This window comes from Cyprinodon tularosa, unplaced genomic scaffold (genome assembly GCF_016077235.1).
Source record: "Cyprinodon tularosa strain WSP-4 unplaced genomic scaffold, ASM1607723v1 ctg342, whole genome shotgun sequence".
Classification (NCBI taxonomy): domain Eukaryota; kingdom Metazoa; phylum Chordata; class Actinopteri; order Cyprinodontiformes; family Cyprinodontidae; genus Cyprinodon; species Cyprinodon tularosa.
The window spans coordinates 204,008-227,936 of record NW_024039055.1 but is presented as its reverse complement, the minus strand read 5'-3'; the positions used below and the strand labels follow the sequence as shown (position 1 = coordinate 227,936).

The following is a 23,929-nucleotide window of genomic DNA, read 5'->3' as shown; positions in this document are numbered from 1 at the left end:
CTTCCCAACATTTATTCCTGGATCATAAATTTTTATTTACATGTTTTCTAATTTCGGATGAAAATAGAAATACAAAAAAACAAACAAAAAAGAAAAACTGTAATGCTTCCGCCTGTCTCTTTTTTACCAACAAAAAATGGAGAAAACTTAATAAGATACTTATTTATTGGTTTAAATACTTATTCATTAGTCTTAAATATGGCTGCTTGATATTTGAAAAACGCACAGTATTATTTAATTAAACAGAGTTATTATTAGGTGTTAATTTCTTTCTAGGAAACATAGACTCTTCATAATGAGTGGCTAAATCTGTTCCTGGGAAATGGAAACTAACCATTTTTATGTTGTTCATCTTAACACAATGGTCTTATTGAAAAAGGTAAGGTTTGTTATGATTTCTACTTTTTTTTTTACTTTTAAAAAATCTTATTTACTTTTTTGAAACAAACCGTAATTAAACGTTTTGTCTACATGATTACATCACTTTAACTATCTGAAACAAAGGGTTTAATCAGCACTTAAGTCATTTTTTATCAAAAACTTTTTTGCTCATGCTTAAGCTTTTATTTTGATTACCACTTTAAGATAATGTTGCTCTTGAATACATGTCTAGGCCACTCTGTCGACCTCTGACCATTGGTGCTCCTAAAAATTCTTAAATATCAGTTTCACGTTGGTTAAAACAAGAACGACTAAGCCCCACATCCTTATCTGACTAATTTTATTTATTCTTTGTAATCTTCCTTCTATTGTTTATTGGAAAGCTTCAACGGACTCCTGGAAGTTGCTATAAAATTTGCTGCAATCATCAAAACTTGCTTGTCTGCTGCTTCGAGGGAAACCATTACAGGTGCTGGTCATAAAATTAGAATATCATGAAAAAGTAGATTGATTTCAGTAATTCCATTTAAAAAGTGAAACTTGTATATTATATTCATACATTACATACAAACTCATATATTTCAGATGTTTATTTTGTTTAATTTTGATGATTACAAATGACAACAAATGAAAATCTCAAATTCATCATATCAGAAAATTAGAATATTGTGAAAAGGTTCAAAATTGATGGCCCCTGGTGCCACACTCTAATCAGCTAATTAACTCAAACCACCTGCAAAAGCCTTTAAATGGTCTTTCAGTCTAGTTCTATAGGCTACACAATCATGGGGAAGACTGCTGACTTGACAGTTGTCCAAAAGACGACCATCGACACCTTGCACAAGGAGGGCAAGACACAAAAGGTCATCGCTAAAGAGGCTGGCTGTTCACAGAGCTCAGTGTCCAAGCACATTAATAGAGAGGCGAAGGGAAGGAAAAGATGTGGTCGAAAAAAAGTGTACAAGCAAGAGAGATAACCGCACCCTGGAGAGGATTGTGAAACAAAACCCATTCAAAAATGTGGGGGAGATTCACAAAGAGTGGACTGCAGCTGGAGTGAGTGCTTCAAGAACCACCACACACAGACGTATGAAAGACATGGGTTTCTGCTGTCGCATTCCTTGTGTCAAGCCACTCTTGAACCACAGACAGCGTCAGAAGCGTCTTGCCTGGGCTAAAGAGAAACAGGACTGGACTGCTGGTGAGTGGTCCAAAGTCATGTTCTCTGATGAAAGTAAATTTTGCATTTCCTTTGGAAATCAAGGTCCCAGAGTCTGGAGGAAAAGAAGAGAGGCACTTCATCCACGTTGCTTGAAGTCCAGTGTAAAGTTTCCACAGTCAGTGATGGTTTGGGGTGCCATGTCATCTGCTGGTGTTGGTCCATTGTGTTTTCTGAGGTCCAGGGTCAACGCAGCCACATACCAGGAAGTTTTAGAGCACTTCATGCTTCCTGCAGCTGACCAACTTTTTGGAGATGCAGATTTCATTTTCCAACAGGACTTGGCACCTGCACACAGTGCCAAAGCTACCAGTACCTGGTTGAAGGACCATGGTATCCCTGTTCTTAATTGGCCAGCAAACTCTCCTGACCTTAACCCCATAGAAAATCTATGGGGTATTGTGAAGAAGAAGATGCAATACACCAGACCCAACAATTCAGAAGAGCTAAAAGCCACTATTAGAGCAACCTGGGCTATCATAACACCTGAGCAGTGCCACAGACTGATCGACTCCATGCCACGCCGCATTGCTGCAGTAATACAGGCCAAAGGAGGCCCAACTAAATACTGAGTGCTGTACATGCTCATACTTTTCATGTTCATACTTTTCAGTTGGCCAACATTTCTATAAATCCTTTGTTTTTATTGGTCTTCAGTAATATTCTAATTTTCTGATATGATGAATTTGAGATTTTCATTTGTTGTCATTTGTAATCATCAAAATTAAACAAAATAAACATCTGAAATATATGAGTTTGTATGTAATGTATGAATATAATATACAAGTTTCACTTTTTAAATGGAATTACTGAAATCAATCTACTTTTTCATGATATTCTAATTTTATGACCAGCACCTGTAAACTTAACACGTTATAGAGATTTTATTCCCCATTTTAAAGGCTTTTAAAAATGTATTTATTATATCTTTTGGAAGTAATCCCTACAATGTTACTGTTGTTTTATGGTTGTACAGTTGTTGGCCGAAGCAAACATCACCGGATTTATAGAATTAGAGAGAAGCATGAAAGTTTACATTGAAGGTTTAGTTGTTCACAGTTTGCTACAGTTGTATTACAAAAAGTGACAGGAGTAAGATATTCTGATGGAATGTAATAAAGGATTTATATTTGAATTACAATAATGGTGTATAGCCAAGAATAATGTGTCAATATGTTAGCTGACTCAAGACATTTTAATAAGCAAAAAAGGTTTTATTCAAAGTATTTTCAAACAGACCTTTTTCATGACTGTTAATTACTTTTTTTTTAACTACTACTACTTCGTCTACTTTATCATAAGTACAAACTTGGGAAGTTAATATGTAATGTCCAACCAAAAGAAACAACACACAAAATAATCTATTTAAATTTATACTCAGCAGAACAACATCATTTCAATGTTGGGATTCCTTGGAGATGACGAATGCCTCTGCCTAACTGACAGATTATACAGATGTTGGTTGTCAGGGACGACCCTGATTTAAAATATGCAATCACAAGCCGGGAAATGTCAGAAAATTAGAAATTTAACAAGTATTGAGGGAAAGAAGCAAAAATAAGAAAACAATATGACATTGAGGAAGAGTAGGATGGCATTAATTCCCCATTCTGGACGCTACTAATGAAACCCTTTTAATGTTATTCATGAGTTTTCCTACTGTGCCTGTAGTCCAGATATGGACCTGCCATCTCATCCCGCAACATCTGACAGAGACTCTGAAGAAACACTGAAAAATTCAGCGTGTGTGAGCTGTGATTGACACTCCATCAGACGCTCCTCTGGCTGTGATTGGTTGTTTTGACTCGTCCCGAATTATTCTTTCCAGATTGAAATACAGGCAGTAGGCGGTACCAATTGAAGCAGTTTTTTTCACAGGTTACATATCACATGTACTGCTGTCTGGGCATAGGGACAGCTTTAGCAAATATGACAAAAAAGTGATTTTTAAAAACTTACAGACTTCAGCTTTAACAAAGGTGCACATGCTGCTGGAGCTTCGAGTTGAGTCGTCTCTGTATTGGAGTCATGAAATAAAAAGCCAAGAACGTGTGTTACTGCTCCTAAACTAAATTATTAAACAGTCAATCCAAAGACTCTTGGCTGCACCGCTGAGCCAGAGGATAAAACAAGGTTTTTTATTATTGTGGTTGACAGTAAAATATTTCAGAGGGCGGTTTCATTCTCTCATGGTATGTGTCAAGGCAAATATATTTATGTACCATGAATCGTCTTGCAGAGTGAAAGTTTCCAGTTATTTATATTCAAAATTAAACTCCTTAAGGCCAGGGTGAAAGCGACATAACTGATACCTGCATTTGGTGACCTTGTTTCCATTTTTTCCCCCCAATTTGATTATCTTAATAGATATAATCATATAAATGCTCAAATCATGCACACAATCAATTGACTTATACAGTAGATTATCATTTGTAGGTATCTTATTATAACCACATTTCAATCCGAACCACCAGACTTGTACAATAATTAACCAATACTGAGTCCAGATTAAACCAAAATAAGTATAAATGACCTGCAGGTACATGCCGGTGTCCCATTAGCTGATTTTCTTAAAGAAGTCCAAATCTTTCTGTTTTATGAAGATAAGTTGGGATGAACAATTAATCTTTGAGGCAGTGTATGCTTATTAGTTCTCATGACAGTTAAATAGGATTTACCTTGAAAATGATTGGTTATATTCCTGGTATTACATGCTCCAGTATAAGCAGTGGTTATATTGCATAAAAGCTTGTGTTTGCACATGCTATGTTACACATGTACTTACTGCAGAGTTAATGCCAGCTGCAGCAATGTTCCGGTTACTTCATTAGTTAACGCCACACTATATACTTTGGTATCTGCAATGATAAAGATGAACTCAACTCAGCATGCTGGATGCTGAAACTGAAAGAGAAGCTGTTTGGCCATCTATCTTATAAACTGGGGTTCAGTTATCTGTCTACTTGGGAACACAGCAATAAACACATATGTGGTAAACAGATGGTGTCCAGTTTACTCCATAGCTACTGAACACGTACAAATCCTGTAGTTTCCTGATAAAGATACATAGTAAAAAGGATGGATCTGAGAATGGTTTTCTTGTTGTCAGGGGTCTCACTCGGTTTATGTGTTTAATAGGACTTACACTTTCTAGTTTATGAGAAGGATTGCATTTAAATTCTCCATGTTTATGTCTTATCTGTTGTTTTTGCTCCATATCTAAAGCTATGGAAATGTGTCTCTTAATCTGTGGGTGACTTTCCTGTTTCTGATGGATCTCAAATGTGACATGAATAATTGTGTTTTCATCAGGCAACGTTATAAACTTACCACCAAGATCGAGGCTGGAAAAGGTCGTTGCAACTCATGCCCAGTGGCAATGAAATCTATGAGACAGATGGTGAAGAGAAGGGGTTGGTGAACAGGAGAGAAAGGTGTTTTTAAAACCTTCTGCACGTCTGCTGCCTCCTTGGGCCAAACACAACAGTTGTGTCTTGAAATGCACAGATTGAGACACGTTTAATCTTTGGTCTTAATCTAATGAAAAGAGCCATAGTTTGTCAGCTAAGCCGTGGGCTAATGTAATATCATCCACCATACCGTGTATACCACATTTTGGGTGTATGCTCATATTAACATTCATTTTTCAATTCAATTATCACTAGATAAGAACCTTTATTCTATATTGTCTTCCTTTTACCCATTTATAATAAACCATAAAGATGTGTTGCTATTTATTCCACAAAACCTGAAACCTGAAAAAAAAAAAAAAAAAAAAAGTTACCCAGAGATAACTTCAAAATGGCAGTGTGTGTGTTTTTTATTTTTTATTTTTTTGACAAGTATAATGGTGGGTCTTTTACTGTGCTGTGCTTTTGCATCCTGAGGTAAAATGTATAAAGTTTTTCAACTTTTTAAAGATGCTTGACAAAAGCAACCATTATTCACCTACATTTCCCCCAAAACATCTTGATGTTCACATGAATGTTGGGAAAATATTCTATGTTGTGATGAGAAAAAGTGGAGGTGGACATCATTATGATCCTATCCTACTGTACTACACATTGCAGCAAACCGCTCTGTTATTCTGTTTGGTTTCATTTTCTATTCTGTTATCTTTTACTTTTTCAGTTCTTTTTTCATTATTACTGTAGCGGCACTCCAGCTCCTTTAGTGTCTTCTGTACCGCATGGAAAAACAGTCTAGCAGCAAGAAGTGAAACGTTAGCAATTCCAGATAATGTTCTTCAACTTGTGATGTTTATTAAAAGAATTCCAGATAATGTTCTTCAACTTGTGATGTTTATTAAAAGAAAACAAAAATAAGAGAATATCCACATTTGCATAATATAAACTCGATCAAAAACTGTGTTGCTTCCAGCATATCCGTTGTCCCTCAGTCCTTACGTACAGTACGTAAAAGCAAAAAAAAACAAAACACGTCTACAATTACAGCGTGCAGGAATCCAAAAAATATGCATTTCTATATTCTATGCTTTTAATATTAGAGTTTTTAAACTTAAATTCTAATCTTAACAACAAAAAAATATCAATCTTGTATTTTAACCCGTTTTAAAACTATAAATGAATTTGTTTCAAATTTCAAATTTAAATTAACCTCTTTCATTTTATCGTCTTAAAAACTGAAGGCAAGTCAGGCAGCCAAACCTGAACACAACTTTGCATAACACTTCCACTTGAATAAGTTTTATTTTAAAATTTTCTTTTTAATTAATTATTCATAGGCCTTAAATGTTAATGTTTTTTTTAATTTGTGGTATAGTTTATTCTTGCATTTTTTTTAACACACACACATGTTCAGCTCCCTTACCATTCCTTGCTCTCGATGTGCTGGTAACTCAGCTATTAGTGAACCCTTGACTTTTTCTGCTGCACATTATTAGCAGGAAAACAGACCCTAAATAAACCGACTCAGTCAGTCCTTCTGCTCTCTCCACCACATAATCCTTGTTTAAAATAAGATACTGCAGCCAATCTAGCCGTGTAGATTATTTGCAAGGCGTATGTTAACCTACACAAATACCCACTCTGGGAAATATCCCTGTGAGTCACATCTTCTGTGTGTGTGTGTTGAAGCGGAGGACTCTTGGCTGTCTGTAATTGGCTGCAGGGAGCAGACAGGCTCAGCCTTTGCTTGTTATCAGAGTTGAAGCTAAACTGGAAAGGGGCGGCAGTATCACCCAGACAGACATAGCAGACATAAATGCAAGAGTAGGCACAGTTGTCACACATCATCACTGAGACACATAGGAGAGGTGATTAGCGGATGCAGTGAGGAGAGGATACCTGAATGCATCGTCTTTAAATGGTCAAACAAGAGATTGTGAAGGTAGATAAAAAATATCTGATAGTTGTGCACAATTAAATTAGTTCAGCAAATACAATAAGAAAAGCTGGTTTCTATAAAGAAGGTCAGGGCAATGAAAGAGGTGTTCCTAGGATGCATGGAGGCTTTAAGGATGACTTGCAGCCAAACAACTGATGAGCTTATTTTATTTTAAAATGAAAATCTGACTTCTCAAACCCACACAGCTGCTTCTACTGCACTACAGTTTAGTCATTAACTCTGAAAATCATCCTTAATAATTTCTTTACCCTGGCCTAAATGGTTTTGGTCACAACTAAATTGACATTACGTGATTTCATCTCTGCGAAAATGAGTTATGAAAAGCAGCAATTTTTCCCCTGGAAGTGTCTGTCAGGTATTGAATATAATTTTTTTTTTCCCCTCTCCTGTCTAGACGAGAGTCCTTGTTGAGATGTTCTCAGTGCAAAATGGCACGATACTGCAACACAGCTTGCCAGGTAGGTGACTGATTGAGTATGTGTTCTTCTCGATGTCAGAAACAGCTGAGGATGTGCTTTTAATGAGGCTCCCTGGTCAGATTACAAGTACATTTTGAAAAAAACAAACTTCAGAAAAGGATTACATATATTTTTCATTTTGGCCACATTTCAATATAGAAACTTTTTTTTTTTTTTTGTCTGATTTAGGGCTGCAACTAACAATTATTTTGCAAATCGATTAATCTGTCCATTATTATTTTGGATTGATCAATTCATAATTGGATAGCCAAAGGTTCCTTAAAGGAGATTTTTTATGAAAGTAAACCAGGTGAAAATAAAACTTTTCCACTTGTAGTACATATTGACAGGCAAAATTTTCTTTTTAAATCTTAAATTCAAAAATGTTTTTATCTAAACTCATGTTTTACAGTGTCTACACTCCAGTCAATGAGTAATCAATTACTAAATTAGTTGACAATTATTTCAATAATCGATTAATCACAATTAATTGTTTCATCCCTAGTCAGATTTTCTCCTTAAATAGTGTTTTAATAGCTGAAAGATGACCATCATAATTAATTGAAATAAAGGTTGGAAAAGACACCTTTGGAAACTGGTGTCTGTTTATTGTTAAGGGATATATTACTGTTAAAAATGATCATAATCACTACAAATAAATAAATTAATGTCACATATGAAGGATTGAAGATGTTTTTGGTACATTTCTCTGGATTTAGATTTATTTAGAGTCAGCGTTAAATGTTACCCCTGAATCAATGACAAATTAGGGAAAACGTTTATAATAACAGAATAACAGAAAACAACCAATTATGGAAAAAAAATACTTTTATCATGAAGGAATAAATGTTCAAAGCAAAGATTAGATTCTAAGACTAATAACAAGTTGGTGAAACAGAAGTAAAAAGGAAGCTGAATAAACTGTTCAGTAACTTTTCAAAGGGCCAGCTTTCACATCAGAAATGCCGCTGTAGAACTGAGAATGTCTAGCCTTCATCTGAGACGACTGTTCGTCTACCTCGATCCAAGGCCCTGCTTTCATTGCCTTAACAGAGGGGCTGGATTTAGAGCTGTCTCTTCACAACCTATTGATTGTAGTTTTGTCTGAGACTCAGCTTAAGAAAAGGTGCCTTCATCAGGGACACCTCTGCCAATATGACAGATATGAACTGTAACCTTAACCTTATTTAAACATAACCTTTAAAAATAAAAGTATAAGCTATATCACTTCCTATGCTTATATCCTCAAGAATACCATGTAGTTCTGGATCAAACTTTTGCACAATTGTATAATTTTATCAGGTTTTACAAGATTTTATTTTTATTGGTGTACAATTGTAATGTTCTATATGTGATGGAAACATGCTATTTTGTCATTTGTACAGTATATGCATATGTTCATGTATATATATGACAATTTTCTGCAGAAACAAGCGTGGTCTGGCCATAAGAGAGAGTGTAGGTGTCTGCGCCGTCTCCTACCCAGACATCCTACCGACTCAGTTCGTCTGGCAGCAAGACTCATATTTGCCCTGGTATGTTTCTAGAAATACTCCTTGTTATTTTTAATCAGATAATATGTGCAAAGCAGGTTTTTAATGACTGTGAATAATTCTACATTTCCTTGTTTTTACTCTAAGAACTTCATGTTTTGTTCTAATATTGCAGACCTTGATAATTGTAATGATGTTTTTCATTTGCATTTGTGAAATCATTTGTTATTAAAATATTATAATAAAACACGAGAAAATCTTCATAAATGCAGTGCACTAAAGCTGTATGAATGCGTGGAGAACATCACTAATTCTTCTCTCCTATTCAGTTAAATCCTCCTATGAACATCAGTAATGAGCTCTACACTTTAGAGGAACATGATTCACGTAAGTAGCCCATGTAAAACTTTTTTCACAGTTCATGCCTTTTATACTGATAGGTTTCCTTTGAAGTAATTTTTCTTTCCTTGTGACCCAACTTTTGGATTTCTGAAATGAGGCTGTTATTTACTGGATGTTAAATACAAAAAAGTCATGAAATAGGGTTGATATTCTGCCATTTAATAAGAGTCCACTAGGCTTAATAGTGATTAGATGGAGTGATGGATGCCAAGATAAATTGATGAATGTGTTAATAAATGTTTTGCTTTTTGCAGACTTGAATTCCATGTCTAACGAGAAGAAGGAAGGTCTCTCTCAACTGGCATCTATGTTGGATCTGTATTTACAACAGGAGGATTCTGACCGGACGCAGGAAATTACATCTTCCTGTCAGGATCCCCTTAGCCTCATTGCAAAGGTAATAATAATAATAAATTTGATTTATACTGCACTTTTCATCAAAAATACCTCAAAGTACTACAAAAAAGAAAAGCATTAAAAAAGAAATACATAAAAAAAAAATAAAAAAAATAATAATGACAAAATTTTTTTAGAATAATACAAAAGCTGTTTTAAAAGAGAGAAGGAAAATTTTTTTTTTAAAGGGGACCAAAGTTTTGGTAAAAAGAAATGTTTTAAGGCCTTTTTTAAAACATTCAGTGGATTGAGATGCCCTCAAGGTGTCAGGGAGGGCATTCCACAGATGTGAGGCAGCAGCACAAAATGCTCTATCTCTCATTGTCTGGAGTCTGGTTCTGGGAATGTGGAGCATGTTTGAGTGAGCGTAATGAAGGTAGCGGGTTGTGTTTGTGGGTTGATAAGTTCTTTAAGGTAGGGGGGGGCATGTCCATAGATGCATTGATGTGTGAGGAGGGAAACCTTGTATTCAATCCTGGTGGAGATGGGAAGCCAGTGTAGTGAAGGGAGAATGGGGGTAATGTGCTCATGTTTCCATACTCTCATCAGGATCCTAGCTGCAGAGTTTTGAATGTACTGAAGCCTCTGCAGACTCTTTTTAGGGATCCCAATGAGAAGTGCATTGCAATAGTCAAGTCTGGAGGAGACAAAGGCATGGACCAGTTTGAACCAAGGTTGGCTAAATGTGAAAGCTATTCTTATTTAATTAACAGCAATTTAAAAACACACAAACACTAACCGAAACATGTGTTTAACCCCATAAAGAAACAGAAACACACAATTTTCCTTTTGTTAAGTCTCCATTCCTTAGGCTTGCTATTCCACTGAGTCTGGAATCATATATCTGTGTCTATGAATTTCCACAGCAGATCTTGTTAATTCAAAACATACAAACCACTTCTGGGATCTAAACTTCGGTGTGAAAAGATGCTTATTTGCATTTTGCGCTCCCTAAGTATCGTGTGTCTTTCTGTTTTGTCATTCTAAAAAGTGCAGGTGAATTTTGTCTGCTAGTGCACAGAAATTGAAAATGTCTCATTCTGGCTGGTAGATTTTCTTGGCCCAATATTTTGACAGTTTAATTAAACTGCAGAATCATATCCTATCATCTTTTATGCAGACTTTGCTCAGGGACATCAACAGTTTTCCAGGTTTATGTATGTTCATTAAGGCCTAAAACATTAGTTTCTCATATGACCCCCCAAAGCCTTCTTTGAGTTATTAAATATGTGGAGCTGTTTTATCACACGTTTCTCATGAATGAATGTAGAAGTGGATAAAAAAGAATGAGCACCTCTCAGCAATGAGTTCTATAGTTGCTACTCTATTGATCTGCACAGAGGCTCATGGCTTCTAGACTTTATGTTAAACCTCAAAAACCCAGGAAAGAATCAGGAAAACTACAGACTTACATTTCCTGAACTAGAAAACCTAGTTTCTGGATTATATCACTCTTTTTACAGCCGCCAGATCCATTTGTTAAAACAAGTCCAAAACCTGAACTAACCTGAAATAACTTTCTCATAGTGTCTACAAATTAACATGTTTGTGTTTCATTCAGACAAACAAAGTCTTTGTGCTTTAACCAATGCTGCATTCTTATATGTGCAATCAGAAAATGTGAATTTTGACCAAAAAAAAAAAACATTTAACATTTTAAATCCTTAACTAGGGTTGTTTTGATTTTACATTAAGAAGGACTACCGTAATTGGCCAAAATCAAAATTGGTAATTCATAGATCGCCAACAGGGGGCAGTGTTACAGCATGGGCAATATAATTTATTTACTTTGCAAAAAAGCAATTAAATGTGTTCCTGTTTTTTTTAAGGTCTTTTTAGTATGTCTCTGTCTTTAGACTCCTTGTTGTAGTTGCAATTTTTATGCATCTTCCCTTATTATTTCCCTCTGCACACTCAACCCTATTTGTTTGCCCCCCTTCTCTTTACATTAGTAATGATGACTTTAAATTAAATCTGCTGAGAATATTCAGCAAGCTTAACAAAATAGGCCATTACTGTATGTTGTTCATGTTTGTAGCTCTCTGTGTGTTGAGCTGCTCCTGTAGGAGGCTGTTTATTTGTCAAAAAGGGGGGAAAAAACAACACAAAAGACAGTCATTCTTTTTATTATTTCCTCCTCTCTAGTCCTAATAGTCTTATATAAACAGATCTAGTATATGGATGCAAAATAAAGCTACACCTTTGTATTTACCGGGTACTGTTTTAAATGCACCCATTGGGGAGTAGAGATACTGTATGAGGCTGGATTATAAAATAGATATACATAGAAAAAAAGGTACAAATGGAAAATAAATAATGATTTATCTGTTCTAAAGGGAATATTGAATTGATTCCATGTTGAGTGTGCAGTCTTACAATTTCTGCAATTATAAAATCTGCATGTGCTGAGCTACGTCATTACAGTTGATTTAGGAGAATAAGTCATCCAGAAAGACTGCTGTTCATGCATTTGTGCTCATCTACTCACTTGTTGTAATATGCCTAGACAAATTATATCTGCCCTATGCAAATATTAATGCTTCATAAAAAAAAAAAAAAAAAAAAAAAAAAAAAAATATATAAATATATATATATATATATATATATATATATATATATATATATATATATATATATATATATATATACATATATAGTATAAATATAAAATTGTGTATGATCCATTCTGATCGGGTCGTATCGGGTTAGTATTGGAATCAGTCAATACCAAAAAATGTAATTTTGGTATTATATCGAAATGAAAAGTTTGTATTACAACAACCCTATTTAAAAGTAGAATTAACAAATCCTTTATAATCACACTGCTTCTATAGAAAACACTTCAGAGAGGGTTTAAGATAAACAACACATAAAGAGAAACACAGAAGCAAAATCTAAAAAGGAAAAAAATATCTTGATCTCAGCACACGCATAAATTAGTTATTTTAGTAGCTAGCATTATTTGCATTGTACCCCTCCTTCATCTATAAAACTAGGTAATAGAAAACATTTAGCATATGATTTAAGTAATGTGTTATTACTTCCTTCTACCTGTAGTGGTTCAGAGTCTAAATTTGGCCTGATCACATGATTTGAGGGAGAGCTTTAACAGGCGAAGGCAGGGTAATAATAAACACTTTCTTGAAACAGATTCTGTGGGTTTCATAAAAATTTTTAGATGCATCAAGATGTGAACATGGAAGATTGTGATTGAATAAACAAATTTCAAAACTTTATCATCTTAAAGTAGTAGTTAATTTTGAGGAATGTACCACTAAGAAGTTCATAAGAGTTTCTCCTATACAGTTTATGGCGAACACTAAACCAGGTCTCATGCACTGCAGACAGTAGTGACCTATAAACACCAAAATGGAAACTATTTGGAAAACAACCAAACCACAAGCAGAGTGTGTAAAAAGAAGCTGAGATATATTATGCTATTATATATTAGGACTTTACAAACATTATATTATACATTATATTACTATACATTTATACAACACCTGCTTTAAGAACCAAGGAAGCAAGTTTAGAGCTGGTTACAAACTTCATTGTAATTTTTATAGTTTTTAATTTAACTCTTCCTACATTTTGTTGATTTACTTTGGAGTGATATGGACTCGTTTGTAGAGCAGGGATCAGGAAGATTGTTTGCACTAACGACTATAGGAAGGAGAAGGGGTATAATTAGATAAGTTTGACTACTCCATACCCCTTTGTACAATTAACTTAATGATACATATAAATGATTCTATTTTTGTCTGGAATACATTTAAAATTTCTTATAATCCATTCAGTCATATCAAACCTTCTCAATTCTAATCTAGCCATGAGTGCCTTATTCCCACCCCATGCCCATATTTTTCATAACATCTGTATATGAGATTTGCTTGGACTTGCTGGACAAGCACCATCCATTTTATCTTTCCACTTTTAGCCCAGCTGAGCAGCCACATTCAATATCCAGAGGTTAATTATTGGCTCTTAGAAACCAGCAGAGATGCTGTCTGCCATCTTTAATTGGGTCGCCCTTGTCCTTGAGATGTACATGAAGTGCTAGTTCATGACCTGATTGGATTGCTGTTCTGTGTTCGACCATCCATTATGCTTCAGGCTGGGTGATTGCACAAATGTATTGGCTATCAACAACAGATTGAGCACACCTACTGATGTTTAATGGGTCCTACAAAGGAACCTTTTCAGTAAGTATAGCACTTGTTTGAAGCAAAAAGATGCATTCCTATGGTGTGGCTGATAATTTTTGGTATGTAAAGATATCTTTGTGAAACCAATGGGAAATGTTTTTAGTGAATTTTCTAACAATCATTAGATATTCTCCATTGTTGACTTCCTCACTGAGTTACCTGTAATGGCTCAGAAAGTAGGACCCAGAATTCAGGCGAGACAGACAATTGCCGAACATTACCCATTAAGCATTTATACAGACAATGACTGAACCAATCTGCAGTGGCCGCGGCTGCAGTGGCTAGGGCGTCTGAAGCAGGAAGACAGATTAGTGATCAAGATAATCTGACTGAAGATGATTATGAACATGTAAGTCACTAACCTGGTTTGACAATTCGGTCCGTGCCCAGAGAACGAGGATGATTCCAGCAAGTTGGCTGACAAGACGCAGCAGACCCTGTCAGTAAGTTCCAGATGCAGAATCCTAGAAGTCTGCAGAGCTGACACAAGATCATATCCCAGCAGACAAAAGAATGCAGGATAATCCACAGGGCGAAGTCAAGAGGCAGATCCAGATTTAGTCCACTGAGGAATCCAACAGGAGCCCGAAGACAGGCCAGGCCAACCGATCAGTCAGGGGCAGGCAGGCTCAAAAGTCCAAATACAGAAACGGATCAGGATCAGGCAATCAAACACTATAGAAATGCTAGAGAACTCTTAACATCAAAGGGTCAAGAATAAGTACTGATGGCTGGGAACAGGCAGCTTGAATAGAAAACGGGAACAGGTGGATCTGAAGAGTGATGATTAAATGGTAAATGGCCTGTACTTATACAGTGCTTTTTTAAGTCAGGAGACTTGACCAAAGCGCTTTACACCACATTCAGTCATTCACCCATTCACGCACAGCTGCCCTGGGGCTCACTGACAGAAGCGAGGCTGCCGTACACTGGCGCCACCAGGCCCTCTGACCACCATTACTAGACAATGCAGGTGAAGTGTCTTGCCCAAGGACAGTGTCGCTGTGTCCTTCGATTTCAGGGCAAACTCCTACATGTGACGCCACTGTTGGGCAGAGATGGACAGGTGAAGGAAATGAGCAATCAAGCCAGGCATCAGCGCCAAAATCAGGACATTACCAGTCCATCTCTATATCTACCCTCTTCTACGGTGTGTGGCAATCTGTGCATATTCACCTTGATTTGGCCACAAATAAGCCTGCCTATATTGCCCATCTTTATTCATTGGACTCATGGCTGTCAGTTGGAAAACTATTACCGTATTTTCACGACCATAAGGCGCACCGGACTAAAAGGCGCACTCTCAGTTATGTGTCCCATTTCTGTATTTAACACACACATAAGGCGCACCGGACTATAGGGCGCGTTTTTTATATACAGGTACAAGTCCTCTACTACCTTTAAATACCTCTACTGCGTATTTAAAAATACAGCGGGGGCAAAACTGAGTATGACTGTGCTTTATTCATGTATTTATTACAAAGTATTAATCAAACCTGGCAGCTGGCCGTGAGACAGAGACATCGCAGATGACACAGCGCTGTGGTCACTCCTAAATTAACTTAAAATCCTGAAACCTGCTGACGGAATATGTTCGCTTTTATTGCCGGTATCCTGGTGCCTGCAGCTAAAATTATTTAGATGAAAAACACCTGCCAGCAGCCGCGGTGAACCCCAGGCTGCCCAGCCTACAGGCTGCTGATGAACAGATTTCTGCTGTCAGCGCACCGCTGGTATGTGGGGGTCTGAGCGCCTCCGACAGAAATAGATAATCTGGATGAACTGACTGCAATTATTAAGTTTTCAGGTGGACTTTCTCACTTAAAAACATATTAAAACTACTTTATTCCCACTGATCACAGCAAATATAGCTGCAAGATTTAGATTATTTAGACGAAAAACACCTGCAAGCAGCCGCGGTGAACGAAAGGATTTCTACTGTCGGTGCACCGCTGGTATGTGGGGGTCTGAGCGCCTCCGACAGAAATAGATAATCTGGATGAACTGACTGCAATTATTAAGTTTTCAGGTGGACTTTCTCACTTAAAAACATATTAAAACTACTTTATTCCCACTGATCACAGCAAATATAGCTGCAAGATTTAGATTATTTAGATGAAAAAACACCTGCCAGCCACCGCGATGAAGAGGAGGAGACGCGCCGGGGATGCTGTTGAATTAAGTTTTCAGGGAGAAAAATACAGCGGGAGCAAAACTGAGTATGATTGTGCTTTATTCATGTATTTATTACAAAGTATTAATCAAACCCATCAAAGTCATCATCCTCTGTTTCTGAATAAAACAGCTGCGCTAAATCAGACATGCCAGTTTCCCCTTCTTCGCTGTCAGTCACTTTCCGTGCAGCGCGGCTCCTCAGAAATAATGCCGGCTTTTGCGAAAGCTTGAACAACAGAGCCAGCAGACACTTTAGTCCAAGCATCTACAATCCATCCGCAAACTGTGGCGTAATCTGCCCGGCGCTGCCTTCCACTTATCCTGAAACTGTGGTCTCCGTCGGTCATCCATCGCTCCCACGCCGCTCGCAGCCTTACTTCGAACGGCCGCTTCACACCGATGTCGAGCGGTTGAAGTTCCTTTGTCAGACCCCCGGGATAACGGCGAGCACAGCGTTCATTTGATTCACCTTTTTTTCACATCGGCTGTGAGATGGGCACGCAGCGATGGTGATGCGTGGAAAAAACCACCTGGTCTCCTCACATAAACCTGCCTCAGCCACGCATCCATCCAGCCTTTTCCATTTGCGTTAATATCATATGTCATCAGAGCGCTGTCTGTCTCGCTGGCAGCTCCCAGATCAGCTTCTCTGATTGGTTGATGCGGCGCGTCCAGCAGCAAAACTTCAATTTTTCCATCTCGAGCAGCAGAAGCGCGGCGCTTCAGATGCTTAAACGCTCCCGACGTGCTGCACCAAAATGCGCTGCGGGACCTTTTGCTGCACCTATATGCGCGTCAACCATTGACTTTGCATGTAAACTCGCTGCTTCTGCTGCACCTGCTGGGTCCGGTTCACACCGATGTCGAGCAGCGTTAATTTGTTTCCCCATGTTTTTCACATCAGCTGTGAGATGGGCACGCATGGAGTTACATATTAACAGCGATGGTGAGGGGTGGAAAAAAAACACCTGGTCTCCTTACATTCAGCCACTCTTTCATCATCTCCTCAATGAGGTGGTCTCAAAAGTCGCAGTTACAACACACATAGGGCGCACCGCACCATAGGGCGCACCGCACATTTTGAGGGAAAAAAAAGACGTTTAAGTGCGCCTTATAGTCGTGAAAATACGGTACTTACAACCCAAAATGTAGCTACCAATTGGTTTCTCCACAGTAGAGGTCTGAACTATCTTTGATGATCAGGACTGCATACTGCTGAGCTTGTGTTTTTTCTCTCTCTGAGAAATAAAGCAGTAATTTTCTATTTCTGCACAAGAAAGGCAGGACGCTTGAGAATGAAAGAAGCTATCTAAATTTAATGTGAAAAACCAACACTAAACAATGGCCTGAGATTTCTTTCTAATACCTACTCTACAGGCCTGACTCATCACCACCAGGAAAGAGGTGAAACATGTTTAGGAATAGGAAAAGAAGTACACCTCAACACATAGAATAGTAAATACATTTCCTGTTGTGGTAAGCCTTTTTATATTTTTACAAACCTTATCTGATATGACATCTGTCTTAATATCATAAAAAACATCAAATCTGAACTATAACTTTAGTGAAAGATTCACAGGACAAATGGAGAAAGCTTAAAGGTATTGTGGAGGATTTTCGTGAATAAAAAAAAAAACACACACCCTAAGCCTGTGCATTTACACAACCTTGTACCTGCTCCCGAGAGGGAACGCGTATTAGACGCGTGCGAGAGCGTTCACAAGCCCATTTCTCCTCATGCAAGCTCTGTTTAAAAGTTGCTGTTCTCATATCTCATACAAGCTTATAGTGTTCAAACATCTGCCCTAACCACTAAATCCTATAGGGGACTATAAAGTGGACTTTATAGTGAACTCGATTAACTTACCATTTGGACAGATAATCACGTAACTCCTCCTCCACAGCATGGTGTCTGCACCATCTTTATTAGTTGCCGCTTTCGGGTAGCATCAGCCTAATAACACTTTACGAGGAGAAGTCTCTGCGCAAAGCATTCAGAGATATATCTGCCTCTTCTGAGGCCTTTTTTTATTTCTCATACACTTCGTAGACACATTTTCTCTTACAACCCTCAGCCATTTTCAAAGAACTGCAATGAGAAAGGTGAGCTTCAATGACTTTATGAAGCTGTAGCCCACCTCATATATAAGCCTGAAAGTGCGCATGTGCAGAAACAGATAGCTAATGGGACAAGCACAAGGGCGTAGCTTTGATTTGAACTTTGGTAGGGACACAATTGGTCTGGTGTCATTGGTGCTGCAATATGCGTGCCCTTTTTTATGCTCGATGTGAGCATCCGTACTGATAAGAGGAATTCATTGTTAAAAGAGAAAAGCAACATTTTGCTCCACTAATAAAAATGTTATAAGCTCTACACTCATTAGATGCTGTTTATCAATGTTTGAAGTATCACCGGCTCTGATCAATGTGGAATTAGGACTGTTTTCCACTTTGAAAACGGTTTGATTTGAACGACTAAGAGAGAAGGTAAATACAGTATTTTCTTCTGAAGATATAGAATTGTGCAGAGTTAAACCCCACTCTTATATTTGTACCTACTATTCTCTCTCTGTATCAAGCAAAATAATACATTCATTAAAATATTAACTTCAGTATAAAAGTTGAACATCTGGGCTGTAGTTACTCTGTGTCGCCCATTTCATGTATTTCATCTGGGGCTGAACTAAATTAATCAAATTAATTGATTATTTTAATAATCGTCAACTAATTTAGTGAGTGATTCATCATTAACTGGAGAATAGAGACTCTAAAACATACAGTAATATAAATGTAAAATGTGCCTTTCCCCACAGAGCAACCCACTTAGATCAGTTATTATATCAAAATTGTAAAAATAAAAACAAAAAAATGAAAACAGTAATAGCAACTAAATATCGGTAAAAAGGAAACCCTCACATTTTCTGTTTTAGTTGGCTGTGGCTAAGAATCAGAAATGTTGATGGCTTACAGCCTTTATTTGCCCATTTTTCCAGCAGTCTTCAGAACTCCTGGCTGACTCAGAATATTTCGTTTTATAAAAGAAAAAAAAAAGGTTTGTGTTCTTTAGTGAACATGATATTATTATTTTTTTTATCTGGACTAGTTTTGTAGCCTAATATTAATTGTAGTAACCGCTGCATTCTAGTGTGAATAGATTTTCAATGTTGCGCTCCAAGCACACGCGGACTAGAAAACAGCCAATCAGAGAGAGAGAAGGCGGAACTTAAGGGAGAACAACCAATGAGAGTTGAGTTAAACAGCGCAGCACAGTTCCATGCGCTGCTACATGAAAGGGACAGGAGAGAGCAGGCAGAGGAGCTGCGAGAGGAAAAGAAGCCACTGCTGGAACAACTACTGCTGTAAATTATAAACATGTTGCTCACATCCAATTATTGGTAGGGACAATTAGGTCGGTTCAAAATTTTGGTAGGGACATGTCCCTATGGTCCCTATGCAAACCTACGCCCATGGACAAGCACGTAGGACAGCCTTATATAAACATATCACCAGAATGATTGATGATTAGGAGGACCTCTTATTAAGATGATCCACCCTGAAATAAAAGATCGTCCTCAATACCTTTAAGAAGCATTATGGACTGGTGATAACCAGGTTCAACCACAAATGTCAGAGAGCTATGCAAGTTACTAAGCTGGAGACAATTTGGAAAAAGACTGAGAAACAGGACTGATGAAACGAAGTAAAATCAATGAACAAGGTGAAGAATTATGGGAAGGTGAAGGACACGTCTAGTTAGTGAGTCTTTTTTGTGTAGTTGAAATTTCTGCATGCCTGTAGAAATCCGACTTTTTCTGTGAGTACTTTGTTGTTACATCTATCTTTTATTTTTATTCGCCTTATCTGTTCAGAGGCTGTAAGCGCAATACAGTATATAGATTTTTTTTTAATGAAGAAGTGGGTGCTTAATGGCACCAAGTTTGTTGTTTGTTGTGAGCAAAACTAAGCTAAGTAATTTATGAAAAGATAAAATAACTGCAAACTGAAGTTTTTTGTATAAAGGTCTTAATTGTAAACATACAAAATTAATTTAGGCAGTAGACTTGTTTCTGTCAGCCTACATCACCCTGATTATGTGTTTGCCTGTATTCTGCATGTGAACTCATTAACATAATTCATGTGTCTATGTGTTAGTATTTTCAGTCTTATCTATGCAGCATTTTCCCGATCTGCCCGTGTAGCAGGCAGTTTCATCGGCGCTACCTAATTAGCTTAAGCTTAGCAAAATCACGCACACAACACCAACCCAACCTACTGTAATGACTTTGAGTTCATCATGTATTCAGACACAGAGAGTGTAATACGAGGGGAGAATAAAAACCATTTGCCTAATTGACAAAGATTGGCTGTATGGTGCGTGGGTGTGGTGGGGGAGGCGCTCTGGGAGAAGAGAAAAGAAAAAGAATATAAGGATATAAAAAAGCAAAGGCTTGGAAATGAGTGACGTGAGGCAAGAGAGAAAGGAAACAGTAGAGCAGACAGCAAAAGGAGATGGAGATGAAATTGGTGATGGAGGCAGTCAAGGGCAAATGGAAATGGTTGAGAAGGCAGAGTGATACATTAGAGGACATATATCATTTTTATAGCTTTTCCTTTTCAATTGTGTTACAACTTTTGGCTCAAAGATGTTGATATTCATTTGTATGGCCAGCATCAAAAAATGTAAGAAAGGAAAAAAGAAGTGAGCTCAAAGACACAGACAGCCAAACTTAAAGTTGTTTAAAAATGATGTTACATTGGGGCCACCAAACTCCGGCACCGATGCATAATATGTCCACAAAAGGGAAAGGAAAAATAATCAAAGGCTCAAGCTTATTTTTTGTGCATAAACTGGTGATTAAAACATTTGTTAGCAGTGGTTTAAACGTCTAAATAACAGCTTATCCAACAATCTAGAAGCGTTCTGTGGTGTTTCCACATGCTTATAATTCATTACATTTGAAAAATTACTGTTAACAAAAGCTTCATTCAAAACCTTACAATTGTTAGAGTATTCAAATCGGTGTTATAATTTTGTCTCCAATGTTGACCAGAATAGTTTTTATGACACATTGATGTGCTTTTAGTCCCTAACAACTTCCTCAAAGCTGATGATATCCATTGACTGATGAAGGGAAATAAAATACTGCTGTACAATCAGACTGGAACTGTAGTCAAAGACTATTTGCTTCATTTATCTCAGGCAAAGAAAAAAACAGAAGTTGATGATTTAATGGAATGGGTGCCATCGGCAGCTGTTTTCTGAAATAAAAAGAAATCATAGTAAAAGCAGAAAACATTTTCTGAGCAGAAAAATGATGCTCATAAATAACAGTTGTTTCCTCAGTGGTCTGTTTACCGCCTGCTCAAGGTATCCGTCATAGACATGACACGAGCCATGTTTCATCCTTATTACTCAAATGTGGGTAAATTGGTGCCATATAGCAAAGTTACAGATCAGCACAGAGACTGTTTTTGTTTGGTGAGGACAAATCTGTTCTCCTCTTCTGTCTTCTTCTCAGAGTTAATCCACATTTCCTGCAAAGATATTCATGTTAGCAAATTTGTTCACTTAAACTTTGTTCAGTTGGATGAAAATGTAATTAAAAAGGTATTTTTTAATCAAAGAAAGTCCTCTCTTAAGTGCAGTTATAGTTCCCTGTATATCAATTCAGATATGTTGTTAGAGCTGGGTGACATGGTTTAAAACTCTAATATAAAATTTTTTCCTACCAAATCTGATTAATCTTTTTTTTTTTCAAGTAAGTTTTATAATAAAAATGACAAATGACATATATTGCCTTCAATATACAAAATACCTTTGATATCAATCCTCCCCTCTGGGAGGTGACCTTCATTTAAAGGGCAACAAAATTCAAGCTGATTTGAAAACCAACAGAATGGTTGACTGTAGTGTATTTTTATTTTCACCTCTCGTGTATTTATAGATTTTAGTTGTTGCAGGACTTTATGACATTTACTTTTTGAAGTTTGGAGATGGAGGAATAGGGTTAATTGTGGTAGCAGTAAGAAAGTTGGTGAAATGCAATCACATTAGGGAAAGAGGAAACGAATGAATGAAAAAGTTTGGATTGTGTGTGTAATTCAGTGGTGGGATATTTGAATGAGATATATATTAGGTCTACATATTATGGGCCTGCTAGGAGTTCTGTGAATTTGTATCGGGGTTAAGGACCACCTAATGAACATCCCTTGATTCCAGATGAAACAATTACCATTCCTCTGCTCTTTTCAGCTTCATTGTTCTTTGACTTTGATGGGTTTGGAAAGGGACAGATATTGATAAATTACTAAGATGCTCCTGTTTTAATATGTTATCTAATGTCCCATTGTCCTCCAACAGCAGGTTAACATATAAATGAACCTGTCACATTGATAAGACCTGTTTTCTGCTGGGCTGAGACCCTTTAGACTTAATAAAGTAAGGAGTGATAGGCCCTCTCCCTACTTCATCTGTGGTATTTAATGATTTGCTGATAAGATGCATCTTTGACACTGGACTAACAAGGAGCAGAGATATACTTATTGTATGTGGTTTGGTGGTTATACTCTGCCAAAAAAAATCTAGTTTTTATCTGTCTTCAAAGTTTTATAAATAAATCTGGATTCCATCCAATAATTACATCCAATTACAGGTGCTCTATTCATGCATTCCCATATTACACCAATTCCCTAACCCTTTAAAGCCAGGTGTACTGTATCATATTTGATACAGGAGATTTTGAAACCTCTGCATCATCGGTGTGATGTTTTTGTTCTTGAAACCCTGACTTACACAATCACACACATGTAGTGAACAGAAAACATATAAAAGATGATATAGATGATATAGAAATGCGTAATATATGAAAATTGATGCAAATAAATTATGTAATTTAATGTTTTTACAAAATTTGTATAGTTATTTCATTTGTCAAAAAGTTCAATGACTATTCTAAATTTGAAAAATTAGAATCTTCTGTTCAGGCTTTAAAGGGCTAAATTAGTATAGACCTGTTCACATAAATAACCTTAGAATAAGGCAAGTTCTGATCAGTTTCTCTGAAAGATTGAGCTTATTTATGATAATAGAAGGAAAAGATGTTTTAAAAACAGGCTTGATTACACATATAGAAACCCCGTTTTACATTCAGATATGGCATAACACAGCAGCATACAGTTCCCACACCCAGTGGAGAGTTTTTAATGTAAGCTATAAATGTGCTATTTTGCTCACATTTTGCCTTATTAACCTAAATGCTGTCTGTGTGTTAACAGCTGAGAGGCTCTGCTGAGAGTTATAGCTCTTACTTGAATCACTGCAAGCCAATTGGTGCTGATTAGAATGAATCTGACATTTTATCAGCAAAGGTCTAAATGTTTTTTTCTCTGTAAAGTAGTTGTTTTTTTTATTTAAGCAGCTCATTGCAGTCTTTAGATTTACAGCTTACAGTGTTTTCAGTGATTTTTGCAAAAGTGGAATGACTGCAAGAGTAAACTATCCACAATTTGAGTAAAATTATTATTTAACTGTATTGGACAACTACCATGCAAAGATGAATATTATGAACTAAATACAAACAGTAATAATGGCCATTGGTTTTAGTATCTTCAGCCAGCAAGTATTTAAAGCCTTTTAATTTTAATTGAATTCTAATAAAGAAAGAGTGCGTATTGTCAGTGCATGTTAAAGTCATGATACCCCCAACCTCATAGAATACGGTTCTACTCCACAGGTCACCTCTTTATAAAGAGTGTGTAGATGTGTCTATGTCTGCGTTTGTTGGCTCACTAACTGCTCATGCACTTATGCGTGAAGTAATAGCTCTGCTCTAA

The 23,929-nt window shown here is 36.9% G+C and overlaps 1 protein-coding gene across 1 annotated transcript in view; it reads left to right on the top strand.

Annotated features, from left to right (window-relative positions):
- Nucleotides 1–23,929, top strand: part of smyd3 (SET and MYND domain containing 3) — a 112,704-nt gene that overhangs the window by 15,107 nt on the left and 73,668 nt on the right. Inside the window, exons 2-5 of the mRNA XM_038294637.1 lie at nt 7,362–7,425; nt 8,853–8,960; nt 9,248–9,305; nt 9,575–9,717. Of these exons, the coding sequence (XP_038150565.1) occupies nt 7,362–7,425; nt 8,853–8,960; nt 9,248–9,305; nt 9,575–9,717 (373 nt within the window). The remainder of the gene's footprint in view (nt 1–7,361; nt 7,426–8,852; nt 8,961–9,247; nt 9,306–9,574; nt 9,718–23,929) is intronic.